Source organism: Neltuma alba, unplaced genomic scaffold (genome assembly GCF_004799145.2).
Source record: "Neltuma alba isolate B1F8T4 unplaced genomic scaffold, ASM479914v2 tig00005087_pilon, whole genome shotgun sequence".
Taxonomy (NCBI): Eukaryota; Viridiplantae; Streptophyta; class Magnoliopsida; order Fabales; family Fabaceae; genus Neltuma; species Neltuma alba.
The window spans coordinates 19,665-36,402 of record NW_021633973.1 but is presented as its reverse complement, the minus strand read 5'-3'; the positions used below and the strand labels follow the sequence as shown (position 1 = coordinate 36,402).

The 16,738-nt window shown below is 36.9% G+C and overlaps 1 protein-coding gene across 1 annotated transcript; it reads right to left on the bottom strand.

The window, feature by feature from the left end:
- Positions 1 to 159: 159 nt before the first annotated feature.
- Positions 160 to 3,081, bottom strand: LOC114746742 (transcription factor SPATULA-like). The gene is made up of 8 exons (XM_028935018.1): positions 2,427 to 3,081; positions 1,921 to 2,025; positions 1,756 to 1,821; positions 1,602 to 1,667; positions 728 to 1,048; positions 574 to 652; positions 354 to 486; positions 160 to 271 (listed from the first exon to the last, which is right to left on the bottom strand). Exons 1-8 carry the CDS (start codon positions 2,862 to 2,864, stop codon positions 160 to 162), a joined length of 1,320 nt encoding a protein of 439 aa, XP_028790851.1. The 5' UTR covers positions 2,865 to 3,081.
- Between the last annotated feature and the right edge of the window lie 13,657 nt (positions 3,082 to 16,738).

Here is a 16,738-nt window from a genome sequence, read left to right as displayed (position 1 = left end):
ATATGTTCAGCAGTTCGTACAACAATCTGCATTGATGCCTGCAAAATTTCGTAGGCAAGTATTTAACATGAGACGGTTGGGATGGATTCTTTTTCCCGCGAGTGCACTGGCATGTGAGGGGCACATGATTCCCCCGCTTCTATGAGGAAACCCGACAGCTCAAAAACAAGCGAAAGCCTCGCACGCTTCACAAACGAGGTTTCTCTGTCTTGATGTCGTCTTCGCATATACTTTCTCCGGCCTGTAATCTGGAGAAATGAAACGCTTATACCTACATGTAACACTTGGGGGCAGGCGTGATAACGATTATGATACAAAAGGCATGATTTCATAAATCATATTCCGAGAATTACCTCCGAAGCCGCGATGTCATCGTAACGTTGTTTACGCTATTTCTTAGGATCAATGCCAATTGATCTTTCCCCGCAGCTGTTTCAAAGCCCTTGTCTTTCTGCTCGGACGTTTGCATATCAAAGGTGTGTGATACTGTAAATCAAAAATTTGGATAATCAAGGCAAAAGAACAAAAATAAACTAAAGGTCGCAGAGTTGCAGAATTCTAAAACATGCACACCTTGATAACCACCTAAAGGATTGGAATCTGAATGGCTCACATTTAATTTCTGCTGCCGCAATATCCCATTGTTACGCATCTGCTTTGTAATTGAAACTAACATCACAAGTGAGCTCTTCAAATACGTATGTGTTACTCACACAATCAAGCTTACCTCGGAAGTTCTTTTCTGTGGAAAGGATCTTATATGCGGAAGAACTGGGGATTCTAGCCCGTAAGAAGTTTCTGGGTTAATTTTATACGATGGAGGAGGCACTAATCGTTGGTCCTGTGTGCTGAGTTTGTCAGGTAGACTGGATTTCGACTCATATTGCAAGGGGTTTTCTTGGGTCAAAGGCAGAGTAGTTGCCGTGTTTACAGGCAAAGACCTGTTTTCTTCACTGAACTCACACCTCATCTGACCAAATCGCTGAGCCTGCAAGTCTTCAGAAAAGCACATGGGATGCAAACTCAAACCATTTCTCATTGACAGCATCTGAAACGTTAATCATGAAAACAAATCAGAAACAAGGAGAGCAGAGCAGATATTTTTGTTCACATTGTAAGCGTCAAGGGTTGGTTCATGTTTTAAAAGCTCGCTTGGGAGTTTTAGAATGGGAATTTTTCAAAGCCGGCATCTAGCGAGTGTCACTTAAACAACGTTGCTACATTTTGATAGTCTCACATCTGATAGGAGCAGGGCGAAATGAGAGAAGGGAGAAGGTTCACTCAGGGATAGGGGGCCAGAATCCAAACACAATATACTTCAGCAACAGGAATAGAATCTTTCATCAACAATTAAACTAGGCAGCCCAAAAAGGAAAGGTTCTTTACTGATAAGATAGCCAGCAAAAATAGCTAACCCCAAATTACAGTCCCATCTTTAGAACCTAATTCTGCTATTAAAAGTCAATCCAATCAAATGCGTCATTATAAGCATATTGTGTTTAGATTCAAATAGGAATTTCATGATAACGTGCAATTTTACACAAGTAAGACAGGGCTAAAACTTACATATATCGGATAATAATGCAACTTAAATCGCACACCTGTACTTGGAGCTGAAGTTGTTTCAGGTATTCAATAGCTTCATCCAGCATCGAAGCCTTGTCTGTCTGCATCAGGCATAAACCAATTTACAACTGTCAGAACAAGGACTCAAAGTACAGTCATCAATAAAATTGAGTAAAGAAACTTATGGACCTTGTTTGAATTTGGAATCAGATTTTGCAATGCCTTCATTTTTTCGTTGATCCTGCTTCTCCTTCTCTGATCAGAAATCCCCCACCAGATTTAGTACAAAAGCAATAGGCACACATATAACCAATGGAACCCATGCAGGGAAATCAACAAAGCCAAGTCACTAACCTTTTCAGACAAATTATGAACTTCCGCAGCTCTGCTTCTCTTTGATGAACTCCGAGGAGGAACTGACTTTACCGGCTGCTGTTCCACCAATGCTTCGATCCCCTCCTACATTTAAAGCAAAGGTTTGCACAAAGATCCGGGTGCAGGAGTGATCAAATCAAAATGCCATTTTTCTATGTCCATACCCTCAGTTACCAAACAGAGACATCAGCGAAATTCAACACTACATCGTTCTTCAATATGTATATAAGTCGAGAAAATTAATCAGTGACATCAGCGTTAAGACCCATGCCAGACCTCTAATCTGACAAGGTAATATTAGGCATGCATCTGGAATATTGATAACACATGCATATGATTTATTATGATATCAAGCATATGTAGTACCAGAGCAAAATATATCACCTGCCGTTTTCTTTAATCTTGGCAAAGCGGCATATGAAAAAACCAGAAAGGAAGGAAGGCATTTGAACAAAAGCTTTAAAGTTTAAGACCAGAAGCATTACCTCACTCTCGCAATCATACTCGTCCAACTCATTCTCACTTACTCCGAGAGATGAAGGCATGTCTACAGCTGAACTGCCCTTCATATTGGCCAACGTACAGGTCCCCGGAGAGGAAAGAAAAGCATCGTTCGGAGCGCCTACTCCAATGGAGGAATCAGCGACGGAGATCCCACCATGGAGAAGTGATGATCGGTCGGAAGGGTGAGGATTCTCTAGCGTGGCTTGGGAACTGCAGAGTCCAGCCGTCGAGGTGTGGGCGTTTTTAGCCGTGTGGGTCACAAGCAGCGACGATGATGCTGACGAGGATGACGAACGAAGGAGAATCTGATGCAGTAAAAGAGAGATTTCGTCTTGAGGTGAAGATGAGGAAAGAGATGAGGTTGAAGACATGGGGAAATTGTGATTATCGGTATGATCATAGCTATACATATCTCCCATTCTTGTACAGAGGGCCGAATATTTCACAGAGCTTCTGCTTTTCTCTTCGAGGATGCTTTTGTTCCTCTTCAGAGTCGGGTGCAGAAGTTGTTGAGACGGGGATTAGCTTCTGCGAAATGCTGGCTTTGACATCATAAACCACAGTGAGTGCACTTTGAGAATATGGGGAATTGTGGGCGGGTTTCGTCTCAAAATTGAATGCAGCAGAGCCACGCGTGTGAAGGGCGAGTCGGGAGATTGAAATAGAAGTTAAACCTAAATGGTGACACGCCAAAAGGTGAAGGGCAATGGCAAGGCAAGGAAGACGAAGAGGGAGAGGGAGGTCGCTTGCTGGGTTGAGCGGTTTCCAGTTGTGCAAAGCAGAGTGAAGCGTCAGGCAAGTAGAGTTATCATGGTCGCACAGGTCGCACGAGGGCCTCATCCAAGCTTTTTTTTTTTCCCCCCCCATATAACATTTGACCCTCTTCCCTCATTCGTACCATCCCCGCCTTTCTTTATTAGACCCGTACCCTTCCATTGATTCTCATGTCTTCGGTCTTTTCAATCGGCAGTCCCCACCATTTTATTGAAGTAATACACATTCTTTACTTCGACATTTTTATCAACAAGAGTGGGATAAATAGCGCGCAACATCTAATATAATATTATATCTCATTTTTAATATAATAATTTATTTAATTTTTATTTTGATTCTAAATATAAAAGTTTAATCCATTTTATCTCTCATATTTATTTATTTTTATTATAATTTTCATAATAATAATAATTTTAGTCAATATACTTGATTATTAAGGATATTTTAAGAAATACAACATTTATTTATTTTAAATAACTAACTTAACTAATTTTTTTAATCTACTTAAATTAATTAACTAACTTTTATATTAAGGATTGGAAGTAGAATGAAAGATGCATCCGATATCCTGATTTTAATAATGACGAGTGATATCATTTTTTTCAGAACCAAACAAGCACTCCATATAATCATGTACCTTCAATCTTAAATATAATATAGGAGTTAAAAAGATGTTTATTTCAATTTTAAATAGAGGACATTAATTCACTGTATTTTTTTAAATTTATAATTTTTACCTAAAACATTTTATTAATTGTATATGATAAAAGAGTTTTAAAGAAGAAATAGTTATAATATGTATGATTAAAAGGTTATTTAAAGAAATTAACACAAGTTTATTATAAATAAATAATTTAATTATAAATTAATATTTACCTCCTACGAGCAGAGGTAATGTATCTGTCTTGAAAAGAGACGAGCAAGGGATCCGATTCAGGCACATCACTGTCGCGTCCGACCGAACGTCACCTTAAGCCGGGATAAAATAATGTTTAGTAATATCTTTAGCCAAGGCTTGTTAATTCAAGATCATATACGTGTCTGCTTCTGATTGGCTATGAGGATCTCGAATCCAAGCACATAATTTCTGTCCTGAGGAAGGGTCCACCGGAGTATCTGCGTCAATGTCACCGCACGTCACGCTCACCTGCCCAGAGGATAAACCTCCATACACGGCAAGCAAGCCACGCTTGCTGCCTTGCTCTCCCTCCCTCTTGCCCAACGGGTGGGGCCCATCCCCTTCCGGTACCGGACGATGATGCCTCGAGATACGTCTTCTGTTCTTTGCCCGATTAGATATGATTTGATTGGAAGGGGGAGGCAGACCCTTCAATATTTGTTCCCCGGCCTCCGGTTACGTTGCGTTTCATCATAGCTTTTAATTAAATATCAAAACGCGACATTTGTAATCGGCGATGAAGATCCAACGGCGACGAGCACATGAGGCGGCCTCCTCTTTTTCCGTCCAACGTCTTCTTGTGCAGCTTTTTGACTCTTCTGGCTCCCACGAAAAGTTAAACTGTTAAGGGGGAGCATAGTCGCAGGGAACTGTGCAAAGGAGCGTGCGGAACCGAGGGGGATTTAGGGTGTGTTTGGATGACTTCAAACCGTGGTTTGGAAAAGTGATTCTGGAGAATAGATTCTGTGGAGAATAGATTCTGTAGAAAATAGATTCTGAGAAAAAGTGATTCTGAGAAGTGAGAGTGTTTGGATAGTTATTACCAGAAGTGCTTTTTACATGTGGAAATGACCAAAAAGGATATAAGTTAATATGATAATTATATAAGGGATATATTTTATGATTTATTTTGATTTGAAGAAATAAAATTGTTAATGAAATAATTTTTACTAACATAATTAATAATATATAAGATAATATAATTAATACATAATTAATATGTGTACATATATTTATAAAACATAATATTAAATATGTTTATAGAAAAATGATTTTTTTTAGAACAGAAAAATATTAATTTTGTTTAAAGATTGTAAAAGTGAAATCCCATAACATTTTTTCATAACTACTTTTTGTAATAACATACTACATGTATAATAACCTCTGATGTTTAATACAATTAATTAATTAATTGTCACCACACATATATATTCATAAAATATAAGAGTGAAAAATATTCTTAGAGAAGATGAATTATTTTGTTGCAAACAGAAAGTCATGTATTTTTCATGAAGATTATAAACATAAAATGGGATGATATTGTTTGATAAAATAGAATAAACACGTCTTAAAATAATTTATTAATTATTCAAGTTATTTGTAATAAATATGTGTTGAATTTTCTAATTATAAGAACAAGTTGATTAATTTAAGAAAATTAAGAAAATAAGTCATATTAGTTATTTGTAATAAATATGTGTTGAATTTTCTAAAATATCATTACTAATCAAGTATATTGGTTAGAATTACTATTATTAGAAGGGTTATTTTGAAAAAAAATAGATAAATATTATAAACAAAATGAATTAGGATCTTATATTTAAAACTAAAATTAAAATTAAATAAGGTCTTATTTTAAGAATCGGAGACCAAATAAGAAACTCAAATTATTCCAAATCAATTTGAATAAAATAGGAAACTATATTAAATGTTTAATCTGCGCTACTCCAAAACAACTCCAACCATACTCAAAATTACATGTAATTTTGTAATTTTTTGACCGGAACATGTAATTTTGTAATTGCACTGGCAATTTTGACTGACTGTAATATCAACAACAAATTTAGTATCTACTTCTCGATTTTAAATATAATATTCATTTTATAATCCAATTTACATCATAAAATAAATCTTATATCTAAAAACTAACGAATATAATCTATGGGTGATTTGCATATCTTAACACACAAGCTTGAAAAGCTCATGTCATATGGCCTATGGTGCAAGATTCAAATTATTATTTTATGATTTTTTGCCAACATTTTATAAAAAAATTAAATATAGTCTAATAAATTGAAACTGTTTTTTATTGATGAAATAAAAGTAGCAGCAGGGTTGTTTAGATCGTTGTAGTTTTGTAGGAATACTGAAAAAAGGAGGATTAACAAAAAAATCCCCCGGCTCCCCCTGTATATATGTGGCCAGACATTGATGAGAATTAACGAGAAAAAGAATAGAACTGGAACTGGAAAGCGGAGTGATCTGGGCGCGTTGTCCTTTCTTTCCACTGTTTCGCAGGCGAACCAGGAGCAGAATCCGGTTCCGGCATCTCAGTCGACTGGGCCATGGACGGGCAGCGTTCCAGATCCGATGACCCATTCCTTCTCAATTACCAGCCTTCCGAGCTCCGAATCGCCTCCGAGTTCTTCGCAACATGGCTTCCCTTTCTCTCCAAAGATCTCTGCGGTCACTGTTCTGCAATTCTTTCTGATCGCATCCGTTCCATTGACTCCGGTAAACTGCTTTACTTTTCTTTTTTTTTTTGGTTTTTTATCGGCTCTTGGTCCCTTCTCGTGGCGTTGTTTATTATTGGTATGACCGTTGCCCTTCACGAGAACGCGAAGACGCGAAGACGCGAGCCGGCGAACAGGCGACCCGATGGATGAGACGGTCGAAGAGTCGAGCTGGGTGAGATTCGCGAATGGAAAACAATTATTAGAGAAATCGGAGTCGGCCAGCGAGAGAAGGATGACTGTGTGTGTGGGTATTATTGGTATGACCGTTGCCCCCCTTCCCGAATGGTTCCCAATTATCCAGAGAAGTGACTTTTTTTTGATTTTCGTAGAACCATGGTTTCACCGGTTGAAACCATGGTTTCAGCTGGACCACGGTTTGGGCTTCTGGACAGGGTGTTTGGATAGCATTTTATCCAAACCATGGTTTGGGCTTCCAAACCATGGTTTGGAGGTGCATCCAAACGCAGCCTAAATCCAAACACCCTGTCCAGAAGCCCAAACCGTGGTCCAGCTGAAACCATGGTTTCAACCGGTGAAACCATGGTTCTACGAAAATCAAAAAAAAGTCACTTCTCTGGATAATTGGGAACCATTCGGGAAGGGGGGGCAACGGTCATACCAATAATACCCACACACACAGTCATCCTTCTCTCGCTGGCCGACTCCGATTTCTCTGATAATTGTTTTCCATTCGCGAATCTCACCCAACTCGACTCTTCGACCGTCTCATCCATCGGGTCGCCTGTTCGCCGGCTCGCGTCTTCGCGTCTTCGCGTTCTCGTGAAGGGCAACGGTCATACCAATAATAAACAACGCCACGAGAAGGGACCAAGAGCCGATAAAAAACCAAAAAAAAAGAAAAGTAAAGCAGTTTACCGGAGTCAATGGAACGGATGCGATCAGAAAGAATTGCAGAACAGTGACCGCAGAGATCTTTGGAGAGAAAGGGAAGCCATGTTGCGAAGAACTCGGAGGCGATTCGGAGCTCGGAAGGCTGGTAATTGAGAAGGAATGGGTCATCGGATCTGGAACGCTGCCCGTCCATGGCCCAGTCGACTGAGATGCCGGAACCGGATTCTGCTCCTGGTTCGCCTGCGAAACAGTGGAAAGAAAGGACAACGCGCCCAGATCACTCCGCTTTCCAGTTCCAGTTCTATTCTTTTTCTCGTTAATTCTCATCAATGTCTGGCCACATATATACAGGGGGAGCCGGGGGATTTTTTTGTTAATCCTCCTTTTTTCAGTATTCCTACAAAACTACAACGATCTAAACAACCCTGCTGCTACTTTTATTTCATCAATAAAAAACAGTTTCAATTTATTAGACTATATTTAATTTTTTTATAAAATGTTGGCAAAAAATCATAAAATAATAATTTGAATCTTGCACCATAGGCCATATGACATGAGCTTTTCAAGCTTGTGTGTTAAGATATGCAAATCACCCATAGATTATATTCGTTAGTTTTTAGATATAAGATTTATTTTATGATGTAAATTGGATTATAAAATGAATATTATATTTAAAATCGAGAAGTAGATACTAAATTTGTTGTTGATATTACAGTCAGTCAAAATTGCCAGTGCAATTACAAAATTACATGTTCCGGTCAAAAAATTACAAAATTACATGTAATTTTGAGTATGGTTGGAGTTGTTTTGGAGTAGCGCAGATTAAACATTTAATATAGTTTCCTATTTTATTCAAATTGATTTGGAATAATTTGAGTTTCTTATTTGGTCTCCGATTCTTAAAATAAGACCTTATTTAATTTTAATTTTAGTTTTAAATATAAGATCCTAATTCATTTTGTTTATAATATTTATCTATTTTTTTTCAAAATAACCCTTCTAATAATAGTAATTCTAACCAATATACTTGATTAGTAATGATATTTTAGAAAATTCAACACATATTTATTACAAATAACTAATATGACTTATTTTCTTAATTTTCTTAAATTAATCAACTTGTTCTTATAATTAGAAAATTCAACACATATTTATTACAAATAACTTGAATAATTAATAAATTATTTTAAGACGTGTTTATTCTATTTTATCAAACAATATCATCCCATTTTATGTTTATAATCTTCATGAAAAATACATGACTTTCTGTTTGCAACAAAATAATTCATCTTCTCTAAGAATATTTTTCACTCTTATATTTTATGAATATATATGTGTGGTGACAATTAATTAATTAATTGTATTAAACATCAGAGGTTATTATACATGTAGTATGTTATTACAAAAAGTAGTTATGAAAAAATGTTATGGGATTTCACTTTTACAATCTTTAAACAAAATTAATATTTTTCTGTTCTAAAAAAAATCATTTTTCTATAAACATATTTAATATTATGTTTTATAAATATATGTACACATATTAATTATGTATTAATTATATTATCTTATATATTATTAATTATGTTAGTAAAAATTATTTCATTAACAATTTTATTTCTTCAAATCAAAATAAATCATAAAATATATCCCTTATATAATTATCATATTAACTTATATCCTTTTTAGTCATTTCCACATGTAAAAAGCACTTCTGGTAATAACTATCCAAACACTCTCACTTCTCAGAATCACTTTTTCTCAGAATCTATTCTCCACAGAATCTATTCTCCAGAATCACTTTTCCAAACCACGGTTTGAAGTCATCCAAACACACCCTTAGAAAGGTTCTAAGCACACCCATATCTTACCTAATGTATTACATTTGAAGATTGGGTGGAAATATGCTAACCCATTAATGAGTTTCTCCCGTTATTTTCAAAAGTAACATCAGTGCCTAAGCAAGTTTTGTGTTTTGTAGGAAGATAGCCGTTTCCGTAAACACCCGAGTTTACTCATGTTCTATCCATGTTCAACGAAATCAAGGACTTGAAACAGAGATCAGATCCATGCAGGAGTTTTTCTTCGTTTTTTTTTTTCCCCAAATAGAAAAAGAAGAAAATAAACACATTCAGTTCATGAAATCACGGCCAAGGGCCCAAGACAGGCTAATCAAGGTCTATGACACAGCTAGTCCTGTCTGTACGCAGATGGGGCAGGTGTTCTTGATGCCCAGCCAGTTTTTGATACAATCGTAGTGAAACTTGTGGCGGCAATCTAGCACCCCAATGTCCTCCCCATCAGCATAGTTCTCCTACAAATGATTTTAAGAGCATATATATTAAGAGATATGTGAGCGCGAGGCTCCAAGAGCAATTATAGAAGGTATGACAATGATTGGCAGGATGCAGGAGTGCACACTAGCAAGGGAATCGAATCAAAATTAAGCATCATCAGTGTCAATAATTATAAGGAGGAGAGACCAGCCAGGGAGCTCCCTTTACATTGGTGACAGATCAGATGAGATAACAGTAAAAACAAAAAAAAACATCAATTTCATGACCTCATCTTGGTCTCACTTCCGTGAATCAAGATAAGGCAGAACTCACCTGACATATGCAACAATCAACATTTTCTGGAGTGACCCCTGTGGGGGTTTGGAACTCTTCAAGCCTAAGGTTTGCCATAATATCTTCTTCACTCAATCCAGGTACAGTCTCCTGCAGCTCCAGATCATTATTTGCACATAAATATTTCCCCCAAGATACTGATAATGCTAAGGTCAAATTATTTATTTTAAACTTGGCAATAGCAAGGAGTTTAACATCATTAGCAAGACCTTACTAAACAAGGAATTTATCTTTGCTTTTCAGGTTTACTAAAGTTTTACCTCATCCTGTTCATCGTCCTCTTCATTATTATTATCCTCAGGCAAATATAATAGAAGTGAATAATCAATGATCAGTAATTCCTGTGGAACCATTAGTAATTTCAGGTTAGAGGTTTATAACTGAAGAACAGGAAACCTGGAACGAAAATGAAGACTAATCAGCTCATCATTTATATTTTGTTTGTTTCTGTCCTCCCCTTTGTTTTGTGCGTCCCCCAGGAATTCTTAATTGTAGGTCTTATGTGTTGGTCTCTTGATATTAGGGTCCAATGTTTTTGTCCCCCCCCCCCCCAACAAAAAAGAAAAAGAAAAAAGGAACCAGTGTTCCACCATGATATGCAAGGGGAACCTTAATAAATTTTAGATGCAAAGAAAAAGAATCGAAACCAATAAACTCGTAATACATATTTGTCAACGTGACAAAAGCCCCAAGGGAAATTCAAAGGCCGACCTAACGCAATAAAAGATGTTTATATGAGCATCCCCCATTGGTATCTGCGAACTCTACTCACTTGGGTCAAGGTTATAGAGTTTTGAACTTTGAACGTTTCGAAGTCAGGGTCTAGGCATTTCTAAACAGTTACTATTACGGCTCTGGATTTGGGGGATGTTTAAGAATTTGAAGGCCTGGCTAAACTAGCATAGCACACAGGCCATTTCCCACAAACAAAATATGCATCCTTTCAGCGAGAACCAACCTGTGTCAGCACAGATACGCCGTCACGCAGATGTAGCATGGTGTTTCGAACCTTTTGCGAAGGGAAACATAAAAGGCATTAGATTGGGCGACAATTATTTTAATGATCAAATCAATTATTAATCAATATAACCATAAAAAGACATAACACTCGAAACTGCACCATCCTAGGCTCGTATATCCAGATAGTATCCCAAACATTTGCTACATGAAAGTATTTATGACGGTTTACACAGTGCTTTTGCAGTATAAGGGTCGTTGATTTTCCATATTGCAGAAAAGGAATACACAATTGTGACTCGCATGAGTTGAACATTCTTTTTCTTCCCTCTTAAGAAATCGCTATTATTCATAAAAGACTTGCTTTCTAGTCGAAGTCAAAATTTCCATGAAACACCCTAAAGCAAAAAATACGTACAGAGCCAGCATCCACACCACTGCAAAATATAGACCATCAGCATATTTTCATGAATGACGCTAACTGTAAAAAGTAAATTATCCTCGTTGGGCTAGAGGGTTAAGACATCAATGCCATTAATTGTTGCATGAATTTCCAAACTTCAGAGATATTAAGGAGTTGCGGGATAGAGCTTGAAGGGTTAAGACTTTATATAAAATGATAGGGTGTGAGCCTATGAGAGAGGCTTAAAATAAGCCTATGGAAGATTTACAGTATAAAAAAACTACAAAATATTTAAGAATAAGATATACTTTTAATTATTTAATTTTATACAAAATTTCATTTTCGTCTATTAACTTTAAAACATATATTTTTAGTCTTTTCGCTTTAAAACCGTTAACAAGTAATAATGATATTGAAATCTTAAATACTGATAAAACATTCTCAAATGCTAACATATTAAGTTTAATTTTCAAAACAATCATTATTGTTACAAAAAAATCATAATTTAAAACTAAAAATTTTATAGTTAGTGGACAAAAAATATATTTTTTAAAGTTAAAAGATCATTAAAACATTGTCTAAAATCAGAGAACTAGGTGTATACTTTAGCCAACATTTAATAAAAGAGAAAATCAATGCTGAAATATTATTTGAAATATTCCACCGACACCTGATAAGAAATTGGAGGAGGCTCTTCTACCCCATGGGAATATGGGATGTGCCGGACTCTTCTTTTGCCTTAACTAACAACAATAATGTAACACCTTGACAGTCAAAACTAGGTACAAGGCAGGACATCATCTTCAGCTTGAAGAATCATAGGAAATAAATCTACTTTCATCACAGAGACTACAATCTGCCCGGCAAAACATAACCTAAACCACCTTCTTTGGTACAATCATTTTATGGCCCATCCCAAAAGATTCACCGCAGTTGTATCAGTTCTCAAGCCTTTTTCCGTTCATTCTATATCAAGAAAAAATTCTTGCCATCAAAACTACGAATTTGTTCAGCACCCCCTCCACATGTAAGTTTGAATATTGCATGTCCACACATTAAAAACATATCAATTATTTTCTGCCAAGCAATCAAAGATAAATCATCCAATATTCCTCGTTTGACCTCAGAATAAAGCAAACATATATTAATATTTAACCGGTCCTAACAATAAATTCACAATATACAAAAGTCGAAACCTCAAAAAAATGTTATTCATCAAAGCATATACCTGAGTTAACAGAATGTTTCTAGCTTCATCAGTAAAAGGAGGCCCAATATTGAGATAAGATTGATTCTCAGACCTTTGTGACGTTCTGAAATCCAGCATTATTAATCACAATAGCCAGGTCCCTTTCTCGAGAGATTGCTGGAGGGTTTAAATCTAATAGGTTATTTCCACTTGGCACTGGGAAACCAATAGGTGCAGCTGCAGATTGGTTCCCAACTCCCAATAATGTTGGCATATGCTGTGCGAAAGCATTGAACCAAGGGACACCTGTAGGAGCATTCAACAAGTGACTATCTGAAAAAGGACCGTAATGGGAAGGGGAAGCAAAATTTCCAAGAAAGTTTGCAGTTCCGTGGTCAAAACTCAAGTTTGCTAGATAAGTTGACTGAGCTCCCCATCCCGTTTGAGAACCAAACATGATATTTCTTGGAATTTTGTCAGGGTTTCCGCCTCCTGGCATAGTACAAAGAGGCGAAAATGGAGGTGCAACGCTTCTTGGCCCCATAACGTTAACCCAAGGGGCAGGCAGCAGGATCTCATGAAAATTAGGAAATTGCACAAATGGCTGCCCATAGGGAATTGCACCAACTGAAGCTTGTGGTTGGCTAATGACACGAGGATGATCTTGTCTGTGATACTGAGGTGTTTGTCTGGGAAAAAGAGCCTGAAAGTTCCATGCATGCCCCACTGACAAATTGGTGGATGGTACAAAGGCTAGTGGACTAGCATCTGTCTGATGATTGCTTTGAAAGCGTCCAATTTGTCTAGCATGACTGAAGCGTAGCATGTCATAAAATGGCCAGGTAATACCATGATCAATTGCAGCCTCAAATGAAAATAGAGAACTATTAGCAGAACCATGCCTAGCTTCATTTAATTGTTGCATGTTAGAAATTGGCATTATAGTCTCATGACCAAATTCAGCACCAAACTGTTGTTGGCGGATGTTTGCAGTACCAGACAAGGAGCTACTATGTTCAAGTTGTTACTGGTATTGACTTGGACTGTAGCAGCCTGCGATTCAGGGATCCTAGCTTGCGTAGCTGATCTAGAACTTTCACCTGTTAACAATTCTCGAGGAGCACGTTGAGGAGATCTGTTGGAGGACAAATAACTCATGTTAACTAAGCTGTTATCCACTCCTTGTTCATCTACTACGTAGGATCTTCCACTATCAATTGCCATTAAGTCAGATAAATTACTGTTACTCTGATTGTCTGGTGCATGTGGTTCAAATGGATGTAGACACAAACCTATGGACACATTCTGATTGGTGTAATGATCATTTTCCACATATTCTGCATTTAAATCTAGGTTATGATGGATAACACCTGCATCATGATCACTGCTTTGAACAACATTAAGATGCTCTTGATGAGGGAGAAAATTTGGCCCATTAACACTATTTGAGAAACTTTGAGTGCTTCCGGCACGAGAACTTGACCAACACACAACTCCCAGGGCTTCAGTCGATTCCCAACGGTTGGCCTGGGTTGGGATGCTTTCATTAGAACTGTATTGACCTAAACGTCCAGTAATAGTGAGAACACAGTTGAGGAAATGCCAGAAAATATATGATGAATATATCCTTAATAATCCCAAAAAATCAGGTCCCTATTAAAAGATTATGGGATGAAGTAGGCAGAGTTACCTTGATGGCTCGTCATTGCCCATAAATTACCTCCTAGGAAAGTATACCAAAATGTAACACCAGATCACGTAATGTGGTTATCCGGCAAATTCATTCAGTCTGCAAAAGAACTAAGCAGTTGAATGAGGGACATAAAATAAAAAATACCTCTCCCTTCAAACTAAAATGATAATATCACTACTAACCAATTGGGATTAATGTTCGATACCATATGCAGAACATATTCCATAAAAATTCAACAATGAAGCATAGCAGATAGTCAATTCAGTCATAACTGGTACATACAAATCAAATAGACACTAGAAGCATAGTGAGAAGATAGAAGTAAAATGGGTATGTATATATACTTGTTTGGAAGAGGTCGTGAAACCAAAGCAAGACAAATATAAGTTATAAAAATCACAAACAAACAATCTTTATCTATAATCAAAACTTGACACATAATAATGAAAAATATAAATAAGCTAATTTGCTAAGTCAATTATCAGAAGGAAAGGGAGTAAAGATACGATTTCACATAATTGAGCTGTAAAGCCAAAAATTGGGAAAGATTAAATTAATGCAAAGTAACGATAAAATTTATGAATGGTAAAATGAAATCAAATAGCCATCTTCCATATGATAATCATAAATATTCGCACATGATACATGCAATACAATAAACTGACGAGACCGGATAATCAGCTATCTAACCCTAAAGCCCATATTTAAACATATTGACACACGAGCTGGTAAAAAGATGGACAGTCTTCTGTTTTGACACTTGGAATCTAACAACAAGAAACATAATGTCTCAGTTATAACAAAACAACATAGAAGAAATCTGTACTAAATATTACCACCCACACCCCCGACGATAAACTCCACAGAAGAGCACGACATACAATGATTAAATTTCAGAAACAATCTGATAGAAATACAGTAATACAATTAAGCAGTAAGATTAATGATCATTCAAGGGGGGATACGCAATCACTTCATGCAAGAAACAATAAATAAATGTGGCTTTTTTTTTCACACTTCTCAGGCAAAGATTGTTTTTGGAACACTCAAAATTGAGATTTCAAACCAAAGTCGTGATAACCATTTGATTAGCTCTCCATCAGTCTGAACCCCGAACTAAAGCCATGAAGCATATAAAGGAGAACATAACCCTGACATTGTTAATCATGAAATCTGTCGTGCTCATATGGTTGGGCTACAATTATCCCAAACATAAACTACGCTGAAAACTGAGACCGGGATACCCAACTAACAAGTTGAAGAAGAATATAAAATCCGAAGACAAGATACACAACCAGTGTAAAAACTTTGATGATTCCCCAAACTCCCAAGAACGTAGAACATCTATTCATAGAAGAAGATAGAGGTCGTGAGATACCTGAAACCCACCAATCAATAAAATTGTAAAAGTAAGACGAAGAATTGAGTGTTTACCCAGTAGAGAAAAGGAATCACTAGTAGGGTATCTCGAAGGTGACAGTTTCCGTCGACGGTCTTACTTAGTCTCCTGTGTCGAACACTTTCAGCTTCCCTGCGAAGTTTGAACAGTCCGAAGGCAAAGATGGGATCTTTTATGGATCAAACTGAAGCGCTGTGTTGGTAAAACTGTTCGGATTGGCATTGAGTTCCTATGCCAAATCTGTTCGATGAAAGAGTTTCATAATGGCATAAGAAAACCAAGAACCCAGCTAATAAGGCAATGGGGTCATGGCTGGCTTCTACCAAAAGGTTCGTAGCGCTGTTAGGAGCCTCAATGCAGGACGCCCCGTGGCATGAATTCCCGATTTTCTGCATGGAGGCAGTTTCTCCCTCGTTTTTTCCACCTCGTTGCATCTCAAGCCTGCTTTTACTGCTTCCAGAGCCTTCCTTTGATCCCTCTGTTTTTGTCCCTTTTCTGTGTCATCGCCAGCTATGCTCGCTGGAATGGGAAGTCGGAAACTCCCGCCCTCGCTTTGCACGTTCAGTCTTCAGCACCCGCTATTTTATTACTTTCTTTTTTTATATTTTTTTTGAGCTAACACCATGCAAACTTCTTTGTCAGCTTTTTTTACGTATCTATGAATCCTTCGTTTTTTATGGCAAAAACAATCGTTCATTTTCTTCACAAATCAGTCAATATGTCAATACAATATGCGTAACAAAACATATATGTATAATAAAGCGTACTGTTTTCGAAAATTGACGGCAAATTTAGCTTAAAAGTTAAAACTCTCTAATAGTCTATAATAAATTAATAATTATAGGCAGGCGGGTGGCGGGAAGGTAAGAAAAGATCCAACCAATTTTTAGATATTTTATCAATATTACAAGAATCTAGCAAATATTTGCGTCAAAGAAAGAATCCAGCAAATGCAGGAAGGATTTTGCAAGAGAATGCCCTTAAT

Coding starts and splice junctions, on each gene's coding strand:
- LOC114746742 (XM_028935018.1), bottom strand. CDS start 2,864: ATGGGAGATATGTATAGCTATGATCATACCGATAATCACAATTTCCCC. Junction 1,049..1,601: donor AACTTCAGCTCCAAGTACAG/GTGTGCGATTTA, acceptor TTAACGTTTCAG/ATGCTGTCAATGAGAAATGG. Junction 653..727: donor CACAGAAAAGAACTTCCGAG/GTAAGCTTGATT, acceptor ATTACAAAGCAG/ATGCGTAACAATGGGATATT.